General features: G+C 42.2%; 1 protein-coding gene across 2 annotated transcripts in view; it reads right to left on the bottom strand.

Annotated features, from left to right (window-relative positions):
* Positions 1 to 8,050: 8,050 nt before the first annotated feature.
* The window catches only part of CBX7 (chromobox 7), a 182,157-nt gene continuing 163,663 nt past the window's right edge, over positions 8,051 to 26,544 (bottom strand). Inside the window, exon 6 of one of the 2 annotated variants that reach the window (XM_033929930.1) lies at positions 8,051 to 8,954. In XM_033929930.1, the coding sequence (XP_033785821.1) occupies positions 8,800 to 8,954 (155 nt within the window). In that variant the 3' untranslated portion in view covers positions 8,051 to 8,799. Of the gene's footprint in view, positions 8,955 to 23,454; positions 23,716 to 26,544 lie in introns of those variants that run through there. The other variant, XM_033929932.1, reaches the window with a different exon arrangement.

Consider the following 26,544-nt stretch of genomic DNA (forward strand, 5'->3'; position numbering starts at 1 on the left):
CTCTGGGGTAAAGGCCTGAGATGGCAAGTCTCCTTGTCCCTTAGGGTGAAGCAGATGCTTTTTCTTGGGCTGTGAAGTTTCTATGTCTTTGCGGTATGTAGAAGTGCTGCCGTGAAACCTCAGAAGGTGTTTTACTCCCTATTTGCCTTTCTCCAGCCCTAGAGACCTGCATAGGGGCTAAGCCCAAAGCTCTCACCCCCTCCTTCCTATGCTCCTTGGCACCTGGTGCACAGGTGTTCTTCGGCACCTGGTGCACAGGTGCTCTTCAGCCACCCATCCAGCGCAAATAAGGCATGATATAGGAGTATTAGGGTTCAAGGGCTCCAGCTCTAACAATTTTGATGCAAAATGAGGTGTTTTAAGAAAGTATGAGAACTTACAAAAAAAATAGTGAAATTCAAGATGCCTGCTAGCAGCAGCGTATTTGGCACAAAAAAACGGCTTTAAAATGCTTCAGGGCCAATCAAAATAGGACTTTATAGGGGGAGGGACACAGCTCTACCAATAAAACAGATCATAGTTTTTCAGACCCCCCCCCCCCCCAATTTTTCCCATGGAGAAAAGGTGCTGCAGCCTGTCTCAGCTCCTTGAGAGAGTAGCTAGATCTGGAGGGATTTTTTGCCTCAATCCACTGGTCAGCTGTCACGCCAAGATCTTCAGGCTGCCGGTCAAACCTCAGTTGTACTGAACCTCCACCTTCCCAGACTGCAGCAACCATCGAAAAGAGAAAGTGGGGGTGAAACCGCAGCTGGCACCATGAGTGCCCAAAGGACGCTATTGATGCCTAACAGCATGTGCTCAAGCTCCTGACTGCGTCAAGGAAGAGAACAAAGGCTGAAGGCCCAGAACCTTGAGCTCCACAAATATTCAGCAAGCTGGATGAACCGATCCCTGAAGGATACATCTGCCAGCTGCAGACAGAGCCCAATCTTCTCCAAGAAGGCACAGCTAGTCCTGGAGCTGTGTAAAAACTGTGAACAACTGAAAAGACAGCAAAAAATACCGCAAAAATAAAAAATAAATAAAGGGAGCAGATCAGAACACCACCATCATGCTCGCCTTAAGAAGGAAGAAATGAAGAAGGCAGCAGAGACTAGGGTGGGAGGGGAGCTGAAAATCTGTGATAGACATCTGCAGAATGCTTGCGAGCAGGCATGGACAACCATACAGTTCAGCATACAATTCCTATTGCACTGGACAGCAGGCAGATATTCTCACAAGTGGGCAACTTCATCCACGGAGTCCTGTATGGACAGTGCTTAAGTGTAGTGTCACTTTAAGCTTCAATGAAGCTTTGAGACTGCCCTTCCCGTCCAACGTTGGCTTGCGGTTCCTCAGTTCTGTAAATAAGCTAAGAGCCAAGAAGCCAACCAAGGGAGGTGGGAGGGATGTGAAAATATCTGCCTGATATCCCCAGATAACATCTGTTACGGTAAGTAACTATGCTTTATCCTAGGACAAGCAGACAGCATATTCTTATATGTGGGACTCCCTAGCTTAAATGATAAGGGATGGAGGGAGTTGGCCTTTAGGAGGAAAATAAATTCTGTAGCACTGCTTGGCCGAAACGACCATCTCGTCTAGAGAAAGTCTCCAGACAGTAGTGAAATGTAAATGTATGGATTGAGGACCAAGTAGCTGCTTTGCAAATACCTTTAATCAATGTGGAACACAAAAACACCACCGATACTGCCACTGCTCAGGACTTGTGTGCCTTTAACACATCCCCTCAAATGGTAGCCCAGTCTGAGCACAGCAGAATGAGATGCAGGCCGCCAACCAAGTAGAGATAGTTTGTTTGGTGACAGAATCAAAGGAGATGAACAGTTGAGGTTCTGTGTGATTTAGTTTGCTCCAAATAATAAGCGAGAGCACGTTTACAGTCCAATGAATGAAGAGAAACTTCCCCAGGATAAGAATGAGGCTTCAGGAGAAAAACAGGCAGGACAATTCCGTGACTATCATTGGAAGGAATTTTGAATGAGTGCGAAGGACCATCTTGTCATGTTGAAAAACACAGTGTAAGGTGGGTCGCAGCTAAGTGCTTGAAGCTCACTCATTCAATGAGTTGAAGTAACACAGATCAAAACCATCACTTTCCAAGTCAGGTATTTCAGGTGAGCATTTGCAAGAGGTTCAAATGGAGGCTTCGTCAGGATTGTGAGGACTAGATTGAGATCCCAAACAACTGCAGACAGTTTGAATGGAGGTTTTGAATTCATGAGTCCTTTCATAAACTTGGAGACTAGTGGATGAGTAGCCAGGGGTTTATTGTTAAAAATAACACGAAAGGCACTAATAGCACCAAGGTGAACTCTGACAGAAGTGGTTTTAAGACCAAAGTTGGAGAGGTGGAGAAGATAATCCAACTCCGAAGAAATAAAAGCCATTGCTGGATCCATGCACTAGAGAGCACACCATGCAGTAAAGCGTGTCCATTTAAATCAGTAACATTGCTGAATAGGTGGTTTTCTGGAAGCAGCAATTATGGACTCTACTGGCACAGAAAGATCAAAATCTGATGTGGTCAGGTGGAGAGGAACCAAGCTATGAGATGTAGAGACTGTAGGTTGGGATGTAGAAGAGAGCTCTGACTGAATTAGCAGAGAAGGGAAGATTTGAAGTGGAATTGGCTCCTTGGCACTCAGCTGAAGTAGAAGCGAGAACCATGGTTGTCTGAGCCACTGAGGCGCTATGAGAACCATAGTGTCTGGTTCCCGCTTGAGTTTGAATAATGTCTTTGTAAAAGAGGGATTGGAAGAAATGCATAAAGGAACTTGTGAGACCAATCCAGAAGGAAGGCATCTGCCTTCAGCCGATGTGGGGAGAACTGTCTGGAGCAGAACTGGGAGACACAAAGAGGTCTATATGAGGAGTTCCCCAAAGTGAAAAGATGTGGCATAAGACTTTGGCACTAAGAGTCCACTCATGCGGCTGAAGAATCTGCTGAGTCTGTCTGCTATAGGATTGTTCTTCCCTTGTACATATACCACTTTGAGGAAGATATTCCACATTTCCAAATGTGGGGAGCCTCCTGACAAAGGAAGAGATCCAATACCTCCCTCTTTGTTGCTATAGTACATTGCTATTTGTTTGTCTGTTCTGACAAAAAGGACTTGGTTAAGATGATCTTGAAACGTCTTTAGAGCATCATGGCTCATGCAAAGCTCTAAGAGGTTGATGTGAAGTGCTCTCTCAAGTAGACCAGAATCCTTGAGTTCATAGACCATCGAGGTGAGCTCCCCACACATACAGGGAAGCGTCCGTCATGAGTGTGCTCTGATGTGGAGGAATATGGAACAGCAAGCTCCTGGAGAGGTTCACTGGCTGCAGCCATCACTGGAGAAATTGACCTAGAGGCAAGAAGACTCTGATCCACTGTGATAGTTGGTCTGTTGCTTGAGACCACTGATTTGCAAGATTTCACCGAGCTGGCCCGAGATAGAGACAGGCGAATGGAGTCACATGAACTGTGGATGCCATGTGTCCTAGAAGGCACATCATTTGTCTTGCTGAAATGTTCTGAAGAGTGGAAACTTGTTTGCAAAGTTGAAGCAGCATTTCCTGTCTCAGCTTGGGCAAGTAAGCCCATAAAAAAGTGGTGTTGAGTACGGCTCCTATGAACTCTAAGACTTGAGTTGGTTGAACATGAGACTTTTAGTAATTTACTTTGAATCCCAGAAGTTATAAAAGATTTATGGTCGTCTATGTGGCTGACTGAACTGCTTGAGGCAATGCAGCTTTGATTAACCAATCATCTAGGTAAGGAAACACTTGGAAACCCTGGTTTCGAAGGGTTGCTGCTACCACCACCAGACAGTTTATGAACACTCTGGGAGAGGAAGCTTGGCCGAAGGGCCTTCTATTGAAAATGCTGATGTTGAACACGAAAGCAGAGATACTTTCCGTGGGCTGGATGAATGGAAATGTGTGTATATGTCTCTGAGGTCCAAAGAGCACAGCCAGTCGTTTCTTTTTAGGAGTGAATATAGAGTCCTTAAGAATAGCATGCAAAACTTCTCTTTGACTAAGTATTTGTTGAGAGCTCGGAGCTTGAGACTGAGTAGAACCCTTGGTTTTTCTGACCTACGGGAACAGACTATGGTATTTAGTTTTAGAAGAGTTTTGATTTCCTGAAGGGGAGTCTGTTGAGAAATGAAAGAGGACTCTCTTAGAGGGGTGTTTGGAGGAATTTGAGTGAAATGTAGAGAATAACCCTCCTGTATGATCTTTAGAACCTAAGCATCTGCTGTTACAAGAGTCCAACGCTGATGGTACAAAAGTAGACTACCTCCGATGGGCTGTGGAGGGAGCAGAGAGGGATGGAGATTGGATATGCTCTCCAGAATGTCAAAAGGACTGTATTGATTTTTGAGGGGCAGAAGTCTGAGGTTTCTGAGGCCTCTGAGTCTTCTGTCTCTTCCGAGGTGGTTTAGAAGAGGATGAAGTTGCCGGATAATTTCTCTTATAAGAAGGATGCGACTGCTTCGGATAAGGTCTATAAGATTGAGGCTTAGATGAAGACAAAGTTGTCATGCTCTGTTGATGGTGTGTGAGCTTTTGGGTTGTCTCCTTGACTTTGCCAAACAACTCTTCTCCCAAACATGGAATGTTTACCAGACGATCTTGCACACTGATGTCAAGGTCGGAAACTCGAAGCCAGGCCAACTGACACATAGCTATGGACATAGCCAATGCCCTGGAGGTGACAAAGGCATCAAAAGTTGATCTAGCCATAAACTTTCGATTTTGAAGAAGGTTGTGGGTAGTCTCCTGAAATTCAAAAAGTCGATCAGGTGGAATAAACGGCTCAAAGTCTGCAAGCTGTTTCACCAATTTTTAAAATAGAAGGTCATGAAAATTTGTAGCTAAGCACCCTGCTGGTCAACATAGAATTTTGGAAAAAAGTTGGCGCACAAACTTATTCAGGGTTCGACCTTCTCTGTCCAGTAGTGCACTGGCATATACTCTACTGCTAGAGGAAATCTTGAGGGCTGACTCCACCAGTAAGGACTGGTGCTGAAGCTGCAACTTATCAAAACCAGAACATGACTGTATTCTATATAAGGAGTCAATTTTTTGAGAAGCTATGGGAAGAGTAAGAGGGGTCTCCCAGTTCTTGAGCATAGCATCCTTTAATAAATTATGGAGTGGCAGTTTAGGAGTTCTTTAGGAACCTCATCAAAGTTGAGTGTAGGAGACAGGAAATAGAGATTTACACTTGCTATGTGAGGGAGTATGGCAATGGTGAGAATGATGTGAAGAAGACTTATGAGATCACCGGTACCAATCTGATGATCATCCAACGCCTGGAGCAAGAGGATCTTGATTTGCATTGAGAAGTATGACTGTCAGTACTGGGAGTACTCAAATCTTTTAGTTGAGGTTTTTAGAGGAGAAGAGTATGAGTTGGTACTATGTGACCTTGATGCTCTGTAGGTACCAGAAGAAGAACGATGACTTGTACCACTGGGCCTTGATGCACTATACTCAGGCTGGGCTGGTACCAAAGGAAATGGTGCATGTACTGGTACCAGTTGCTTTTTCAGCAAGTTGGCTAGCTCCCTTTGGATCTAGTTCTTAACTTGATCCTGGATAGATTGCACCGGTACCATTTTCTCAAGAGCTGGTACCAAGGGTATGGCAGGGTGTCGAGGCATCAGTGACCTCGAGGAAGAGGCGCACCTCACAGGTGATACAGTCTGCACCGATGGAGATCTTTGGTGCCGTTGATGCTTGGCATGCATTGAGGGACTCGAAGCTGAAGATGCCTGCAATAGTGGATAAGATGAGGATGCTTCTTAGCAGGTTTACCAGATGCTGGTACAGAGTCTGATGTTGAGGGAGGTGTCTATGTTGGTACTGCTGGCACCACAGAAGTGGTGGCGTCCTCCAAAGACATTGCAGAACCAAAAAACATTTCTTGCCTTAAGAGAGTGCTTCTTTGGTGTAAAGAGTCCACTTGATGTTCCAGCCCAAGACACGGAATGCACCAGTTGTGCAGATCAGTGATCAAAATGGGCCATTGGCAATGAGAGCACTTCTTGAACACAGAAGACGGCCTCAAAATGAGAGGAAAAATAGCATTGGTAAAGTCAAAAAATTCAAATTGTTGCTCGATGCCTGAGAGCTGAACAGGGAAAAAGGAAATAAAGTAGAAAAAACTTGACGAAAACAACTACTCAAAGTAAAGAAAACAACAAAAGTGAAAACAAGAATATACCCGAAGGGCAAAAAAAAAATTCAAAAATATATGCAACGGGAAGGCAGTTCATAAGGACAGAGTCCAAAACACTACTTCTTCGCTCTGTGGAAAATGAAGAACTAAGGAACCGCGAATTGACATTGGGCAGGAAGGTGCACGCTCATGTGCGGTGCGAGCAGTCTTGAAGCTTCGTTGAAGCTTAAAGTGAAAGTACACTTTAGCACTGTCCATTGCTGGGCTCCGTGGATGACGTCACCCACATGTGAGAATATGCTGCCTACTTGTCCTAAGATAATATGCTTTGTGTGTGTGTTTTAAAAATTGGATTATGGGTCTAGTCAGATGGGAAATACTATGGGTTTTTGGTTGTGGATTTCTGCAAGGTCAAATGATCTCATACCACAGAAGAGATGTAACTGGTGTAGAACTATCTGGTTGGCCTCCTCCAACCCTCCTTCAGTGGAATGATCTTATACACCCATCCTTGTGCAATTAGATACTTGTGTTCTAGCTTGAAATGTCTACAATGTAATCAAATGTCTTGAATTAAAACAAGTTATGAAAATGCAGGACATTATAGAAACAAATGATGTAAGCATGAAAGGACTATTTGGCTTATCAGTGTGCCCATTTATAAATGTCTACTATGCTGTCACAAGGTTTAGATGACATATCTTCTCCTTCCCTCTGCCACAGGGAATCCTTCTTATTTGACAGAATTAAAACATGCATGGGATAGATAACTTCCACTAGACCCTGCTTAAAATGCTCAACATCTTCTCAGTGATAAAAGTATTGTTCTACATTCCTTTTGAGTTTTCCTCTCCATTTTCACATAACCAATGCCTCCTTTAGTATTTTAAAATTTAAGGGAAATATCTTAATATTTTGAAGACAAACAGTAGGCTTGCCAAATTTACTAACCAGAATTAAGAGCTTAGCATGGGCAGAGGAACGATCATGAGAGTTGTTCTTAGAAAACAAGAGTGAACAGTGCCAATTGTTTTCTAAGAACAGCTTATCATTCCTCTGTCTACGCTAAACTCTTAATTCTGATTAGTAAATTTGGCAAGCTAACTGTTTATTTTCAAAATCTTAAGATATTTCCCTTAAATTTTAAAATACTAAAGGAGGCATTGATTATGTGAAAGTGGAGAGGGAAACTCAAAAGGAATGTGCCAATTTTCTGCATCTGAATAAAGGACTTTTTTTTAAATAAGGGTTTGCTGTTTTAACCCGATTTTGTTAGATTGTATGTACAAAACAAATGAGTGCCAGCCTAAAAATAGATATCCCCCCTAAAAAACCCAAACTTGTATTAAATCTTTTTTTTTTTTTTTAGGGGTGGGGACTGCAGTCTTGTGACAAAAAGAAAACACCAATTTGATAAAAGATATAAGAACATTTTCAAATTAAAAAGGACAGATGGTTGGGATATAAAATGTGCAACTGCCCATACCAGTTCCAGTCATTCTAGTAAACTTTTACAATTCAATAAGATGAACTCCTAGAGGCTAAAGGCTTCATGGCATACTATGTAATAATCATTTTCTTGTGATGTTTTTTTATGCATAAAGACATGGTTCCAAGCACATGTCTCTGACTTAACCAGTGGAATAAAAATTCACTGAAGTGACATACTTAAGCTTCAGAGGTGGGGGTCAAGAACAGTGACTGTTGGTGCAAGGTTGACAATCAATGCTCAAAAATCCAATCTGTAAAAGACATAATCTTTAAAACCACTCAGCTAGCAAGTGAATGTGAAGTCACCCAAAAAATCATTCTGGAAAAGTGCTGGTAAGCAAACTTTTTTGATGGACAAAGGAATGCAAGGAGGGATAAAAAGTCAGTAAAAATGCCTTCCTCTGGACTTCTTTAAACACATTGCTCGGCACATGGACATTCTGCAAAAGGATGAACCTCAAAAAAGAAATTGGTCTATCAGTCGGACTATTAGAATTCCTTACTACTTAATCCATAGCTCTTCTGTTCTTTTGCACACAGACTGGCTCAGTCCATTAAATTCATCACCTTGTGCACAAAGCCATGTTAATGATCAAAAACAGATTTCATATTATAGTATCATTAAGGGTTTAAAAAGGCAACATGTGCTTAGAATTTCAGATGTTTTAGGCTTTGTTTCTATCTTAAATCAGCAAAATTTACATGATACTAATGGAGACCCTGATGTGCTGATAGGGAGTCTTATTTGCTTCATTACTAGGACATTCAACTTTGTGGCTCTTATTAAGCAGCAGTATAGGAAACTTATGCTCTCAAAATAGAGTCCTATAAAGCAATATTTGTAAACTGTATAACAAATCTGTTCGACATTTCATTTTAAAAGGAGTGTTGCTCTTTGCCAAGGAAAACAATGACAAAGATGTTCTTAGTCCTGAATGACCAAACCATCAAAAGAACTGCAAATGTGTAACAAAAGAATTCATTTTTAGCTTATCCCCAATTGAATTTGATGGAAAATGCTCAAAAGAACAAATCATTTCTCCCCTTTTCTCATTCCTCCACTCTTAAATTTTTTTTTTTAAGGAAAAGTGCTTCTCGTCCTCATTTTTTAAAAAACTTTGTGTATGTTTTTAAAATTCCATGCTTCGGTCTCGGAAGAAACCTTCAGCTGCTAGGGCTTCCTTGAAGGTTACTGTGACAGAATTTGCTGTGATGTCAGTGACTGTGACTTCACTGGGTGGAAGGGCTGGCTGCCAAGAGTTGCTGTCTGCCATCTCCACTGCTTCTACATGACACACACACACACACAAAAAAAGAAGAGCAACAAACAGATGTGTGAGAACAGAACAATAATAGAGGTTTTAGGAAGGTTAGGTTCTTACCCTTGCTAATCCCTATGGATTCTGTACTCATGGTGATTTACCTCCACTTGCGAACTGGGTCTTGCAGAAATCCACAAACTTCTCTCTGCACTGCTCCTCCCACTTAGCTGAGGAACACAGAGCCCCCTTTAGTTAAGTCCAAAAGCCCTGGAACAGCACTGGAACAAAACAGAGAAAGAAAGGGAGCACAGGGAATCCCCTGCCATACAACAGTATTCTCGTCTGCTCTGCAATAGAAAAGCACAATTAATAAACAGGCAACAAGAAAACATAGGCAAGAACATGGCAACACATGGAACCAACCTGCTGTGTGCAATTAGCACAAACTAGAAACCCATCGTCTGTACAGAGACGGACACGCATATCAGGAAGAATCCCCACAGGGCCTGTCTGCTGGCTGGAAGATGCCGAGGCCTGAAAGGAGAAACATCCAAGGCAGAAACATGCAAGCAATATACAGAGTAGACAGAGGGCAGGCCATACAGAATCTGTAGAGGACTAACAGAAAAAAGATTACCAAGGTGAGAACCTAATCTTCCATTCTGTTATGTTCTCTCTGGACTCCATATTCATGGTGACATACCAAAGGAATGGAAATGTCTAGAGTGTGAAAGAAGAGCCTGCCTGCAACACCAAAGTCCCAAATGCAGCATTGGACTGAGCTGCCAATCCACTTTGTAAAATCTGGTAAAGGTATGAAGAGGCGACTAAGTAGTCGCTTTACAAATCTCAGCAGGATTAACTGCTTGAGATTCTGCCCACGAAGCAGCGACACCTCTAATCGAATGAGCTTTGAGAGATACCGGTGGCTGCCTGCCATAAGCAATGTAAGTTGACGAAATTGCCATGTGAATCACCTGGCAATAGAGGCCTTAGATACCAGTATGCCCTGCCTAGACATACTGGTCAGGACAAACAGATGATCAGAAAGATGGAAGTCATTGGTTCTCTCCAAGTAGTAAAGCAAAACTCTTCAAACATCTAGTTTATGCAAGATCCTAACCCTTTCTTCTGACCCAGTGGAACGAAAAGGCAAGCAGACGAACTTCTTGATTGACATGGAATTCCAAAACCACCTTCGGAAGAAAGGAAGGAATGGTACAGAGGGAGACCCTGACCTCCGTGATCCGGAGAAAGGGTTCTCTACAAGAGAACCTTCAACTCCGAAATAGGCTGAAAATCATCATGAGGAACACTGACTTGACTAAGGTCCAAGATAGACGCATATTTAAGCAGCTCAAAGGGAGCCACCGCAAGCCCTTTCAGAACCACATTAAGGCTCCACGTAGTCAAAGTGTCCCTATCCTGAAAAATCTGATTGCATTGGGTTGAGTTGTAAGCGAACTGAAACCAGTGTGCTCTCTGAAACAGGAAAGACCTGTCACCTGGACCTTGAGGGAAGCCACTTTCAGTCCTTTTTCTAGACTGGCCTACAAAAAGGCTAGGATCACCAGGACAGGAGCAGACAATGGCTCCACCCGATACCTGGCACACCATTGCTGGAAAGCTTTCTAAGCCTTGGCATATGCCACCACAGGCTTCTTTGACTTTAAGAGAGTGGCAATCACCATATCAGAATATCCACGTAGACTTGAGGCCCTGTGCTTAAGAGCCATGCCGTAAGACCAAAGCGCTGGGTGTTCTCCATAGGAACAGGCCCCTGACAGAGAAGATCTCAATGAAGAGGGAGCTGGAGCTTTCTGTCTCCCTGAAGACATACCAGATATGCATATCATGGCTAGCAAGGCCAGTCTGGGGCCACCAGAATCACCTGGCCTGGAGGAGTCATGATCCTGTAAATGACTCGACTCACTAGGGACAAAGGAGGAAAGATGTAAAGGAGATCCTGAGTTGGCTAGGGCTGAACCAATGTGTCTAGTCCTAGGCTTCCTGGTTTTGCTCGGCGAGGAAAAATTGCTTGACTTTTCATGCATCTGTTATAAAGCAGTTTTTGTTATGTCACCAGGCTATCTTATTCCTCATTTTTCTTTGAGTCACTTTGATAAGACTTTGGTGTTCTTGGCTGAAGCAGTTCACAATCGGATGAAATCCCCTTAACGAGAGTGATCACTCTCCTGGGTCCAGGATCTGATGACTGAGAAAGTCTGCTTGCACATTTTCCACACCGGCCTTGTGTGCCATGAACAGAGCCAAAAGATGCATTTCTACCCACTGGAACAGCATTTAAGCCTCCAAACTTAAAGGAGCACTTCTGGTGCCTCCCTGTTGGTTCACATATGATACTGCTGTGGCATTGTTGAAAAACACAAAGAAAACAGAGAAGGTGACCTGTAGTGTTCAATATGTTTATTAGAGTCAAGACTTGTTTCGGCTGTAAGGCCTGCCTCAGGAGTCTGAGCTGTAATGCAGAGTATTATAATTGCTGTATTTCTCCCTTGTTGCTGTAATACTTGAAACAAATGTTCAATTTGGTATGCAAAAACGAGCAAAATAATCAATAAGAAAGCTTTGTCCGATGTGTCAAGGTGTGCATCATTTACTCCAAAAATCTGTTTGGGTGCATTGTTGAAAAACACCCTCATGGCCTTTCCTTCCAGAGTGGTTTGGAGAGCACAGAGAGCCAAATGTATGGCCCAGAGCTCCAGTCGATTTATCGACCAGGTCTTCTGATAACGAGTCCACAAGCCTTGAATGGAATGATACCCACAATGAGCCCCTCAGCCCAAGAAACTGGTATCAGTCATGAGTGATTCAGACTGCTCCATGCTGGCTCCATCTAGGGAAAAGGCACATGAAGAGGATGATGCTATGGGACCATCGGGACAAAAGGGACTACTGTAGAGGCCACATGTGCGCTCGGGCCTTCAGAGAGACTGCCAGAGATCGGGTGTACCTGAAGATATTGCCAATTTGTGGGATTTGGGATCACCAAGAGATCCAGGATTTGTTTCTGGAGCTTCTGTTTGCATGGCTCAAGAAGAAAAAACATAGCCTTGGAGCATGTCAAACCAAACTCCCAGATAGTCCGACTTGGATAGATGGCTCTTCTTGGAAATGATAATCTAGCCCAAATGCTGCAGGAGAGACACCACAATCTCCACCACCTGCCTGAACTTGAGGCTGGATGGTGCCCTGATTAACCAATCATACAGATATGGATGAACTTGGAACCCCATTCTGCAGAGACACGCCACTACCACCACCATCACTTTGGTGAAGGTGTGTTTTTTTTTGGTTTTGTTTTTTTTTGGGGGGGAGGACATCGCCAGCCCAAAGGACAGGGCCATAAACTAGAAATACTGCTGAAGAACGCGAAATCTCAGGTACTTCCAGTGTCCCGTAAAAAGAGAAATATGCAGATAATCCTCTGTTAAATCCAGTGATGCCAGAAATTATCCTGGAGCCACAGATGATATGACTGAATGCAGTTTCCATGTGAAAGTGCAGAACCCGCAAAAAGGCACTGACTGACTTGAGATCCAGGGCCTTCAATCGTCAGAGCCTTTCTTTAGTATGATGAAGTATAAGGAGTATCTGCCAGATGCCAATTTGCTTTCAGGAACTGGTTCTACAGCTTAAATGGCCAAGAGATGCTGCAGAGTCACCTCAACCTTTAGCGCTTTCTCTGGCCTCCCCAGAGAGTCCAAAAACAAATCTGGAGAAAGGCAGAAGACGTCTATCTTGTGTCCCTCCCATATGATGTCCAGTACCCATTAGTCCAAAATGATCAGTTGCCACTATTGGAGAAACTCCGACAACCAGCCTCCAATATGAGGAGGCGTGGCGGAGATCCTGGCGTCATTGGGACTTCTTAGAGGCGAACAGGATGCTAGGAATTATTAAAAAAGGGATGGTTAACAAGACTAAGAATGTTATAATGCCCCTGTATCGCTCCATGGTGCAACCTCATCTGGAGTATTGCGTTCAATTCTGGTCTCCTTATTTCAAGAAAGATATAGTGGCGCTAAAAAAAGGTTCAAAGGAGAGTGACCAAGATAGTAAAGGGAATGGAACTTCTCTCGTATGAGGAAATGCTAAAAAGGTTATGGTTCTTCAGCTAGGAAAGGAGATGGCTGAGGAGAGATATGATTGAAGTTTACAAAATTCTGAGTGGAGTAGAACGGGTACAAATGGATCGATTTTTCACTCCATCTATAATTACAAAGACTAGTGAACACTCAATGAAGTTACAAGGAAACACTTTTAAAACCAATAGGAATAAATTTTTTCATTCAGAGAATAGTTAAACTCTGAAACGCATTGCCAGAGGATGTGGTAAAAGCGGATAACATAGCTGGTTTTAAGAAAGGTTTGGACAAATTCCTGGAGGAAAAGTCCATAGTCTGTTATTGAGAAAGACATGGGGGAAGCCACTGCTTGATAGCATGGAATATTGCTACTCCTTAGGTTTTGGCCAGGTACTAATGACCTGGATTGGCCATTGTGAGAACGGGCTACTGGGCTTGATGGACCATTAGTCTGACCCAGTAAGGCTGTTTTTATGCTGATGAACCCAAAGCCTGCTGTGTCTGGGATTGGGATAGCATTGTCTGTAGCTCTGGGAATATCTTTGGAATTCTGGAAAACGGCAAGAGGATTGAAAATGACTGTGGCCCCCTCCCGCAGCCCAATGGGGCCTGTTATCCGGGAAGGATTTAGGACGGCGATCCACAACATTGTCCATAAGGTCACTAACCCTTTGACAAAAAGCATTTGATCCTTAAAAGGGAGTCTGTTGAGAGTCACCTTGTAAGCTGAATCTCCAGCCCAGTGGCGAATTCAGAGTGTTCTGCAAGCTGAGACAGCATAAGTCGAAACTTTACCGAGAACCCTTATGATATTATATAAGGCATCAGTAATATAATCTACCCCCCTCAAGCATCAGCTGGGGCAGGTGCCATCCTCCACAAAGGGTTCTCAATGCAACCTTGTGTGACAAGCATGCGCTGCAAAGGAGGCAGCTGCCACAGTCCTCTATCTTAAGTATTCTTGACTACTGAAATATTGCATATTTAGGGGCTTATAAGAAAATTCTCAAAAAAATAAGAGTAGTCCAGAATATTGCTGTTCGCCTCATCTTTGGCTTAAAAAATGGGAGCACATTACTCCATTTTATCAAAAACTCCATTGGTTGCCAATGGAGTCCAGAGTCTTGTTTAAGTTTTCATGCATCTGTTATAAAGTAGTTTTTGGTATGTCACCAGGCTATCTTATTCCTCATTTTTCTTTGAGTCACTCTAATAAGAGTACATCTGTTCTCATATTCTTCCATAAAATCTTGTCATTACAAAAAGTTTCTTGAGAGAACTTTCTCATTTCAGGCCGCTAAATTAAATTCATGGCTTGGGAAAATAATGTTAGAGGCTTCTTCTTATTTAGATTTCAGAAAATTGTTAGAGACACAATTATTCGATAGGCTGGTATCTTAATGTACGTTGTTATTTTAACTTGTTCTTTCTATTTTAACCTAATGTATTAATTTGCTTGGTTTTACTATTTTATCTGTTGTACTTTTTTGCACTGTATGTATTGCCTTTGTTGTGAGCCGCCTAGAAGCCTCCTGGTATGGCGGTATATAAAAATAAAATTATTATTAATACCTAAAGAAGCCACCTCAAAAAGCTTCTTCAAAACCAAGTCCATCTTGCTGTCCAGAGTGAAGGTGAGGTGATGCTGAAAGATTTGCAGAAGAGAAGTATGCTTGGTCACTTGAGCCACCGCTGAATCTACCTTTGGATGCTTAAAAAGCTGCTGAAAATCCAGTGCCACTGGATAGAGCTTAGCCATGGTCTTTAGTCAGCCTTAAAGGAACTTTCAGGAGTTTCTCACTGCTCTCTAACCAAAGCAGTGAGGTCTGGATGTGAGGGAAAAAACGATGTCAGAGCATTAGAATGACTCATGACGGTACATTGAGATGTGGAGGGTTGGGACTCCAAGTTGAGTTCCTTTATGGTGTCCACTATAAAACTGTGAATAGAGGCAGATTTAAACAGCCGGCGGACAGAAGGGTTATCATCCCCATCAGAACTCTCTGAGATCACCTGGCTAATGGTGCAAAGGCTATCAATTTCATCCAGAGTGGATGCTGTATCAATGGTATCAGCATGCCAATTAAGGCAGTCCTGGTCCCAGTCCGGGAGAACAGAGGCATTGAGGACCTGAACCGGGACTTCTGCAAATGAAGGCCCTGGCATAGCAGCTGGTGCTGCATGGGCCAGATCCATAGGAAACGCTCTCCACATGAGCTGAATAAATTCCATGGAAAAGCCACATCTCTGGGGTGCCATCGGCTCCCTGCGAGTCCAAGACATGGGCTGTGAGAGGTCCCCAGACTCTTTAAGCCTGTGTTTTGTGTCCCTGCCAAAAAGTGGCACTGGGTGAGATTTCCTGCTCATCTCCTGGACTCAAATAGGCTCCCTAGGCTTGGGGGACCTGGAGGAGGCAAGGCCCAAAGCTCCAACCCCCCTCTCCACGTGCATGCAAAAAAACCCAGCCTGTGCTTAAATCTCTGACAAGGTCAGGAGGTTAGCATGCTCCCAGGGGACGGACCCCAAGCTCCTAAGGTGAAACACAGCAGGCTGGCTCCATAAGTCCACCTGAAGCTTGCCTAGTGGAGCAGTAATCTGGATCTGCAGAAACTGTGTCCTTTCATAGGCAGAGAACCCCTCCAAAGGCGTCTCATGGCACCAGGGCTAACGAAATAGGATGAACTTCAGCAAAAAAAAAAAATAAGAAAAATAGCAAAGCAGACTTCTGCTCAGTTTGTTTGCAGATAAAAAACTATAGGGGGCTCTGTGTTCCCAGGGCCGGATTAATAAATAGGACCAAGAGGCACGTGCCTAGGGCCCGAAGTTGTCTGGGGGCCCACTGAAAAATCAAACAGGACTCCAATTTTTTTTTTTCCTTTCGGCAGCCCCTCCCCCCCCCCCCCCGGAAAGATCGGCAGTGTTGGACCCACCTCAAGGGAAAATCAGCAGCGCTCCCCCTCCCCTGGCGGCAAGTTCCGGCAACCATTCCTGCAAGTGGTGCTCATCCAATAGCTTCCCCTCTGACTCAGCTTCCTGTTTCCGCCTGGGCAGTTCGCGTCAGAGGGCAGCCTTGGAGCCGCAGCACCGCTTGTAAGTTGCAAGGAAAGGGTTGCTGCTACCGCGTTGCTGGGCCTGGATCCATCTTCAGGCATAGGCAGGAAACCATGAAATCCGGCACCCATCTCGAGCAGCTTTTCTTTCGCCATCTCCGGCAATTTTGAGTTGCTGGGTTTGTTGATAGGTGAAGTCTTGTTCACTGAGTTGTGGGGTCCTTCTTCGGGTAGTCCTTCGGTCACCAAGTCATAGTTCTCTGGTAGGCCTTCAGTCACTGAGTCCTCTAGTTCAGCATCTCTGTGTTCATCGATTCTTGAGAATATGACATTTCATTGATGTTTCCATGTCTGCCATCTTCATTTTGAATGATGGCCCCTTCAGGGCCCGACTGAGAGTGAGGGGAAGGGAGGGAGATGGTCCGATAACAGGAAGAGGTTAAGTGGCACTTTAGGTTTAGGGGGACAGATGCTGAATGGAAGTGTGGGGGGTGAGAAAGGGGGACAGATGTTGAATGGAAGTGGGGTAAGAGGGGAGCAGATGTGCTGAAAGTAAATGTGGAGGAGAAAGAAAAAAGGGCACATGCTGGATTGGGGGAAGAGGATAGAGTTAGATACTGGAAGGGGTGAGGGAAAGAGGTGGCAAGCTGTAGGTAGACACAATGAAAGATGGAAACTGAGGACTGAATAGTAAGAATAATTTGGACAGAGACAGAGAAGGAAGACCAGGGAAGAAAAGGAGGAAGGGAGAGGAGAGATACCAGAGCATGGGGGAATGAAAAGAGACAGATACCAGACCTGGGAGGAGGAAAGGAGGAGAGAGATATTAAAATCTGCTGGGAGGAAGAGATGGAAGGGAAGAAGACAGATGCCACACCATGGGGGGGGGGGGGGAGAGGGGCGGAGAGAAGTAGATGGATGCAAGACCAATTGGGGAGGGAGACATGGAAGGGAGCGGCAAACAGTTTCTGGAAGAGGCATAGAAAGAGAGCAGATGCCATATGGAAGAGGCAGAGAGAGGGCAGACAGTGGATGGAAGGAAGAGAATGATGAGAAGATGAGGAAAGCAGAAACCAGACAACAAAGGTAGAAAAAAAAATTCTAATTGTTTTATTTATTTGTTTTTGCTTTAGGATAAAATATTATTGTAGCTGTGTTGATAAAAGTTTATTAACAGAAAATGGAAATAAGGTGATCCTTTTCATTGGACTAATTTTAATATATTTCTTACTAATTCAGAGACCAAAACTCCTTTCCTCAGGTCAGGACAGGGATACTGTAACAGCATATAGTTTACTGACCTGAACAAAAGGTTTTAACTTCTGAAAGCTATTTGAGAAATGTATTACATCAATAAAATGGGAGCCACTAAATTTTCTTCCTGATATGCCCCATGCCTCCTACTCAAATGCAAAATATAAATTAGTGGGCTTCCCAAAGCCCTGCCAGCTGAAGATCTCTTCTTCTAGGAAGGAAGGGGGGATTTGGTATGAGATGTTGCATAGAAGAAAAACTATACACTGGCACTGGTATGGTAATCTTTGTTGTTTGTTTTGAATTTTAAAATAAAAGAAATAAAGTGGAAATAAAGAAGTAAATAAGAAAATGAATAAATAAATGAGGGCGTGGCAGGGGTGGGGCAGGGGGGCCCAGGGGCCGTCGACGAATTAATCCTACCCTGTGTGTTCCTCAGCTAAGTGGGAGGAGCAGTGCAGAGATAAGTTTGTGGATTTCTGCAAGATCCGGTTCACGGGTGGAGATAAATCACCATGAGTATGGAATCCAGACAGGACGTAACAGAAATTTATGTTCAGGAACTGATGCTGGGAATTAACTCTACCTTCTATACAGTAGTGCTCATCTTTAGTATTGCTTTTATCTAAATACAGTAATTGCCTGCTACAACAAAAACAGTTAAAATGAAAAAAAAAAAGAAAAGAAAGGTAAATGAACCTTAAACAGCTAGGAAATTCAAACATAAGGACAAATGAAAATTAAATAAATTAAAAAACAAAACAAAACCATAAAACTATTTTGTCACTTTAAATTTTAAGGCACTGCCTGTACCGCGCACATGCTGATGCCTTCCTGTCTGATGTCAGATTGTGGGACCTGCAGTTCCATAACAAAGCAAAGAAAACCAACTAGGAGAGGTGGGTGGGTTGTAAGAATATATGAGAACTGACAATTAAGTTCGCAAACTCATCTTAGAAAAGTGCTACATACCTCATTGCTGAACATCACTGCGGTTGCCATCAAAGTACATAAGAATAGCCTTACTGGGTCAGACCAATGGTCTATCAAGCCCAGTAGCCTGTTCTCATGGTGGCCAATCCAGGTCACTAGTACCTGGCCAAAACCCAAAGAGTAGCAACATTCCATGCTACCGATCCAAGGCAAGCAGTGGCTTCCCCCAAGATAAAAAAAGAGTATCTCACAAGGAGCCACATCAATTCAGAGGAATATTGGTCACAATACGAATTATGAGCGGAAATAGGAGAAGGGGTTGATTTCAGGGATCACTGGACGAAAATGAGCACATCCATTTTAGATAAAATTGCCCCTAACAAAATAGTAAAAGCTGCTCAAATAAATATAATGAATGGTTTGACACTGAACTTTTAAAAATGAAACAATTGGATTGGAAAGGATCTGGAAAAAAACAGGAAAAGTGTCAGACCAGAACAACTGGAGATCCAACATAGAAATCTACAAACAATTGATAAAAGAAAAACGTAAAGCATTTTACTCATCCAATACTAGCTCGAAAGAAATCAATACAAAAGAACTGTTCAACTTGGTTACAAATTTAATTGACACCACACGCCACACTCAACTCATGCATAACGTTATGCTGCCTTTAGCAAATAATCTAGCACAGCATTTTGATTCAAAAATCAAAAACTTAAGACTTAACTGTTTGACGAATGACATATATGAACATCAAACAGTTAATACACAAGGAAATGAAACACCAGCGGATATGATCTGGAATTCCTTTCAAAATTTAGAATGGAACAATTTTATCAAACTATACAACAAATACACTAAATCATACTGCATTTTGGACTCCTGTCCCCCAGAAATTATGAAAACAACTCCATTAGAATTTAAACTAACTTTATTGAATTATTTGACCGATAAGTTAAAAATTGGAAAATTCCTTACTAATAATAACCCCAATTCCCAAAAATCGTAAAGATTCATTAGCATCAGTAACCAACTATAGACCAGTAGCATCCATTCCATTTTTTGTAAAAATCATGGAAGGATTGGTACATACCCAACTGATGGAATATCTTGACCAGTTCTCTCTTTTACATGAAACTCAATCCAGATTCAGACCTATATTTAGCACTGAGAAAGTAATTGCAGCCATCTTGGATAATTTACATTTCTTGTTTAGTAGGGGCCTTAATGCCCTGATTATGCAATTTTATATGAGCTCTGCCTTTGATCTAGTGGACTATGGGAAATTGTTACAATGCTTAGATACAATTGGTATCAGAGGAGAGGTGCTAGACTGGTTCCGAGGTTTCCTTATGTCCCGCACCTATCAAGTAAGTTTTAACTACAATCTCTTCAATACCTGGAATAATCCATATGGCGTTCTGCAGGGGTCATCACTATCCCCATTGCTTTTCAACATTTACATGTCATCATTAGGTGCGCAACTGACCCAGCTGGGGATAAAAGTATTCAGCTATGCAGATGACTTGACGATTATTATCCCATTTGCTACCTCTCTCTCTGAAGTTACTCCTATGGCAACAGAAGTACTAGACTTGATGGAACAATGGATGACTGAATTTAGACTGAAGCTTAACTCAGGGAAAAAAAAATTCTTTGTAGTTTCATCTCACTGATACAAAAACATCAATGTGCATCAATAAACTTAGTTACCATATTCAACTTATTATGAAGGTTTTGGGTGTAATACTGGACCAGGGCCCAACCATGAAAGACCAGGTGGACTCTTTGGTTAGAAAGGGTTTCTTTACTCTCTGGAAGCTTCGGTTCATCAGAGCATATTTTGATGCTTCATCATTCAGAATTCTAGTTCAATCCCTTATACTGAGCCAACTTGACTTGACTACTGTAATATCGCCTATCTGGCAATTACCCAGAAGAATATGCAGCGATTACAACTGATGCAAAATGCAGCGGTCAAACAGATTTTAGGGTTGAAGAAGTTTGACCATGAGACTCCTTCCTACCGACTCCTACATTGGCTGCCAATGGAGGCACGTGTGAAGTTTAAGTTTGGATGTTTCTGCTTTAAGGTACTGTTCGGTTTAGCCCCTAAATATATAACTGACCTATTCTCCTTCCCAACCAACAGACATAAGTGAAGCTCACACTTGAATTTTGTATCTCCACCGGTTAGAGCAGTGGTTCCCAACCCTGTCCTGGAGGAACACCAGGCCAATTGGGTTTTCAGGCTAGCCCTAATGAATATGCATGAAGCAAATTTGCATGCCTATCACTTCCATCATATGCAAATCTCTCTCATGCATATTCATTAGGGCTAGCCTGAAAACCCGATTGGCCTGGTGTTCCTCCAGGACAGGGTTGGGAATCACTGGGTTAGAGGATGTAAATTCAAAAGTCATCATCAACATCTTCTCTCATATCAAGCAGCATTATGAGGTAAAGACCTGGAACAATTACTTATGCTTCCTAATACTTATGGGGAATTCAGGAGACACCTAAAAACATATCTGTTCCCGAAGTACTTAGGCAGTTGATTTGTACAATCTTTCCCACAATAACTGATCTCTAAAGCCGCTATTCACTAGTTTTAACTTGCCAGTTCTACTCAATTTGTAGCATTTTTAATCATTGTAAACTGCATAGAACTTCACGGTCCTGCGATATATATATATATATATATATATATAAACTGTTATTATTATGTCTTTCTCAATAACAGACTATGGACTTTTCCTCCAGGAAATTGACCAAACCTTTCTTAAAACCAGCTACGCTATCCACTCTTAACACAACCTCTGGCAATGTGTTCCAGAGCTTAACTATTTTCTGAGTGAAAAATTATTTACTCCTATTGGTTTTAAAAGTATTTCCTTATAATTTCATTGAGTGTCCCCTACTCTTTGTAATTTTTGATGGAGTGAAAAAAAATCAATCCACTTGTATCTGTTTTACTCCACTCAGGATTTTGTAGACTTCAATCATTTCTCCCCTCAGCCGTCTCTTTTCCAAGCTGAAGAGCACTAACTTTTTTAGTCTTTCCTTATATGAGGAGTTCCATCCCCTTTATCATCTTGATTGCTCTTTTGAACCTTTTCTAGTGTCGCTATATCTTTCTTGAGATAGGTAGACTAGATTTGAATGCAGGTGAGGTCGCACCATAGAGCGATACAGAGGCATTATAACATTCTTAGCCCTGTTAACCATCCTTTTCTTAATAATTCCTAGCATCATTTGCTTTTTTGGCCGCCGCTGCACATTGGGCGGAAGGTTTCATCGTATTGTCTACAGTACTCTCCTTGGGAAGCTATGCACCGATGCCAGCGCCTAGCATACCATTCAAAACAATTTTGGAACTCTCTTTCTGGAAAGCTCATCAGCGCTGTCGTCGTATTACCTTTGATGTCCTGAATGTCATCAAAATGTTTTCCTTTCAGTATTCCTCTTATCTTTGGGTAAAAAAAGAAGTCACTGGGGGCCAGATCAGGTGAGTAGGGAGGGTGTTCCAATACTGTTATTTGTTTTCTGGCTAAAAACTCCCTAACAGACAGTGCCATGTGAGCTGGTGCATTGTTATGATGCAAGAGCCATGAGTTAAATGTGTGTCGATGTTTTGCTGCCATGGTGAAAAGTTCAGGTTGTTTTTGTCTAACTTTTTCACACAGGCTTTTCAGCACTTCCAAATAGTAAATTTTGTTAACTGTTTGTCTAGTTGGTACAAATTCATAATGCAAAACAAAAAAGAACCAACAAAAACCTGAAGAAAAGGTGCAGAACAAGAAAACAAAACTGTAGGCTAATGTACAGGGTACAGGAATTTATTAAAATAACAAAAAAATATTAAAAATAAAACAAATACATAAACAACAAAACTACATCCAAAAAACTGGTCCTAATGTTCATGCGGACCAGACCTGACATGGTCCATGTTTCGAAGAAACACTTCTTCCTCAGGGGTCCCAATTGTAGGTAGTTAGAATATCAGAAAACCAGATTGGATGAAAAAAACAAAATAAAAAATAAGCGTGGAGATAACCTGTGTAGGCGCAGCACTATGGAACATAAAGTGCGGGGTGTTCCATACCTACGATTGGGACCCCTGAGGAAGATGTGTTTCTTTGAAACACGGACTGTCAGGTCTGGTCCGCATGAACATTAGGACCAGTTTTTTGGATGTAGTTTTGTTGTTTATGTATTTGTTTTATTTTTAATATTTTTTTGTTATTTTAATAAATTCATGTAACCTGTACATTAGCCTGCCGTTTTGTTTTGCTTTCTTACAAATTCATAATGAACAATCCCTCCGATATCAATAAAGATTAGCAACATCACTTTGACACTTGATTTGGACTGACGGAACCTCTTTGGTCATGGAGAATTGGCCGATATCTATTGTTCACTTTGACGCTTTCAGGGTCATATTGGTACACCAAAGTTTCATCACCAGTGATAACAAGGCCCAAAAACATCTTCTTGCCTCTCCAAAAGATCTTGGCAAACTTCGACTCTCCTTTGCTTTTGTTAATCGGTGAGCTCCTTTGGGACCATTTTTGCACACACCTTTCTCATGCCAAGATATTCAGTTAAGATTTTCCTGTTTCTGTATCGATGTTTACTTGGTTTGCTATGCTTCTCACAGTCAGCTGACGATTTTGACGTACAATTCGACAAATTTTTGCAATGTTTTTGTCAGTTCTGCTCGTTACTGGCTGTCCTGATCTTTCTTCATTAGTGATGCTTTATCTCCCCTCAGAAATGCTTAATCCATTTTTACACTGCTGTTTTCTTCATGGCTTTATCCCCATAAACTTGAACTAATATGCCCCTGATTTCATTTTCACTCTTGCCAAGTTTAACAAGAAATGTAATGTTTGTTCATTGATCTAATTCAAGCTCTGACATTCTCACGACGGCACACAAAAACATGCAACAATAATAGTTAACACCACTCAGCAAAACATCGACACACGCTGTGAAACACTGATATTTATTTATTTTAAAAAATAATATCCAGCTAGATCCACAGTTTTGCGTGGTTACTTAAAAACATACATAATGAAATAATGACAAACAATCAGCACATAATAAAATATACATTTAACTTTTCTTAAATTTACACTTTCTACAACAACTTAAAACCCAGAGAAAGAAAAAAAAAAACAAAAAAAAAAACCCCAGCACTCAAAGCATCTGCCTACCAGGAATAAAAGATTTGTTTATATTCCCTCCCAAACATAGTTTTCATGCTTTTTCTAAATTGCATCACATTAGATGACTGTTTAATTTTAATTGGTAACAAGTTCCACAACACTGCTCCCTGTACCGATACCATGGATTGACGAGTCTTACTGATCTCACTAAATTCAGCAACAAAACTTCAAGTTTCATTTGGTTCTCAGCTGATAAAAACAAAACTGTGAATTCAGAAATACAGGACTTTTGTCAGTCAAAACTGAAAATCAAACAGAGTTTTGAATTCAACACGCTGAGCAACAGAAAACTAATGTAAATTTATTTATTCAATTTTCTATACTGTTCTCCCTAGGGAGCTCAGAACAGTTTACATGAATTTATTCAGGTACTGAAGCATTTTTCCGTCTTTCTTGGCAGGTTCACAATCTGTCTAATGTACCTAGGGCAATGGGGGGGATTAAGTGACTTGCTCAATCACAAGGAGCAGCGTTGGTTTGAACCCACAACCTCAGGGTGCTGAGACTATAGTTTAAACCACTGCACCCCACACTCCCCAAACAAGATTGGTGTTATATGCTCATATTTAGAGGCTTTAACTATAATTCATGCTGCATCATTTTGTGCAATTTGTAATGTATGCAGCACATATTTGGGCAAGCCAAGATACAATAAATTACAGTACTGGAGTTATTAGCATAGCATAGCGATTACTATACAAAAATTTTCCATGGAAAGATAATCTCTCATTCTTCTGATATACCAAGGTTATGAAATCTTAACTTACAGTACTGCCAACTTAAGCGCATAGAGGCAAGTTTGCAAACTTAATTGTCAGACTTTGAATACCTGCTGTCCTCGGAAAACATCTGCTACAGATAATTTCTTTGCTTTCTCTAAGGACAAGCAGATATACCATATATACTCGAATACAGGACGAGATTTTTTGGCCAAAAAAATGGCCCCAAAATGGGGGTCTCATCCTATATTCAGGTAATCCCCCAGTGACCATCCGAAACCCTCCCGGACTTCCTGAAGGCCTGTCTTAGGCTGGGACAGGAGGGATCCCTCCCATCTCCTGCCCCAGCCGACACTAATAATTACCACCCTCCTTCGCGTACTTATTCCCTGGTGGTCTAGCGGTGTATCCCTCCTGCTGATTGTGAAGGTAGTAGCCAGCGGCACACCCAGGCCAGCACGCAGGAGTGAGCTTTTCATGCTCCTGGCCGGCCCTCCTTGATAGGCTGTCGCCATTGTGACAGCCTAACTCATATTAATAGCCATAACTCATATTAATAGTAGTAATACGGTCTTCAAGCATTAGTCCAGCCCCAAGTATATGAAGAGGATAAACAGTCTGCTAGCCAAGTGGAGATGTTCCCTTGATTAACAGGAACTCCAAGGCTGTTAGGATCGAAAGATGCAAAGAGTTGAGAAGAAGTCCTATAAGGCTTAGTACGATTTAAGTAGAATGCAAAAGCACATTTACAATCCAATGTGTAGAGAGCTGCTTCACCAGGGTGAGAATGAGGTCTTGGGAAGAAGACAGGCAGAACTATGGACTGGTTGAGATGAAACTCGAAGGCTTTTGGAAGGAATTTTGTATATATTCGGAGAACAACTTGGTAAAATCTTGTGTAGGGTGGATCTGAGACAAGTGCTTGTAGTTCACTAACCTAGTATACAGATGTAAATGCTACGAGGAATACCACTTTCCAAGTAAGATGTTTTGAGTGAGCAAGTTGAGAGTGGTTTAAAGGGAGACTTCAAAAGTACAGAGGCAATAGCAGGAGGCTTGAGATGGTAAAGTCCATTCATGAACCTGGAAACCAAGAGATGAACAGATAATGGTTTGCTTGATGGCATTGAGAAGAACCTGTACTGAGTGGCCGAAATTGAAAAGGTGAAGAAGGTATTCCAGAGCAGACGGAAGAGGAGACGTGATGTGGTCCAGAGAGTGAAGGTCTTACTAGACAGTGAAGCTGTGGAAAGTTTTCAGGAAGTTTTGATGATAGCTTATAGCAGACAGGATGAAGGCATTTACCCGTTCGGAGAGAGATACCATGCTGTGAGTGCTAGTGAGCATAGATTGGAATGGAAGAGAGAGCCTTCATTCTGCGTGAGCAACACTGGAAGCAGTTGAAGTATGATGGGTTCTCAAACAGTGCACTGTAGGAGGAGAGGGAACCTTGGTCAACATGGCCAGTGGGGCACGATGAGGATCATGGTGCCCCGATCTTGAAAAAAATTTTAGTGTTTTCCTGATGAGGCGGGGGGGGGGGGGGGGGAGGGAGAATACATACAGGAACTTGTTTCTCCAGTCCAATAGAAAGGCATCTGACTCCATGTGATTAGGAGTGTATAGTCTGGAATAAAAGAGTAGAAGTTTGTTGTTGTTAGGGGGGGGGGGAAGCAATTGGAGAAGATCTGTTGTAAGATAGATGTTTTGAGAGACCACTCGTGAGGTTGAAGGATTCTGCTTAGTTTATCTTGGGGTTTTTGCTATAGTAATCTTGGGTTATCCCCATGGAGTTACCGGAGTAGCAGCGCACCTTTTGCTTCTCAGTTGATCAAGTATCATCATGCAGTACTAGAACTTCCCTATTTCAGGACACAGTATCTGCAGAGTTTTTAGCACATAAGAATGATTGGCTCAACATGCAGAGGGAGTTGATAAAAATGGAACTACATAGTATGTCACTAGTAGAATACAATAAACATCACTTTATTCCCAGGGGTTTACGTATGCACAAACCTCCTGGGATGTTCATGGATCGTGAAACTTTCCAGCACAAATGGGCAGCAATACTCAATAAATGTTCATTAGACCTCAAGGTACTGTTGGTGGACACTATGCAGGAAGCTACTACTGAGATTAAATCTAGGACTCTCTTTTGTTCCAACGACTAAACTGGATAGATTTACCATCTACTGTGATATTGCTAGAATGGTTCATAATCTGCAGGTGAAGCTATATTTTGCTTCCAATCCTGCTCCCCCAGATGATACTCTGTTTAGAGGTCCATCTCGTTGGGTTCCCCCCGGTGCCATGG

Source organism: Geotrypetes seraphini, chromosome 2 (assembly GCF_902459505.1).
Source record: "Geotrypetes seraphini chromosome 2, aGeoSer1.1, whole genome shotgun sequence".
Taxonomy (NCBI): domain Eukaryota; kingdom Metazoa; phylum Chordata; class Amphibia; order Gymnophiona; family Dermophiidae; genus Geotrypetes; species Geotrypetes seraphini.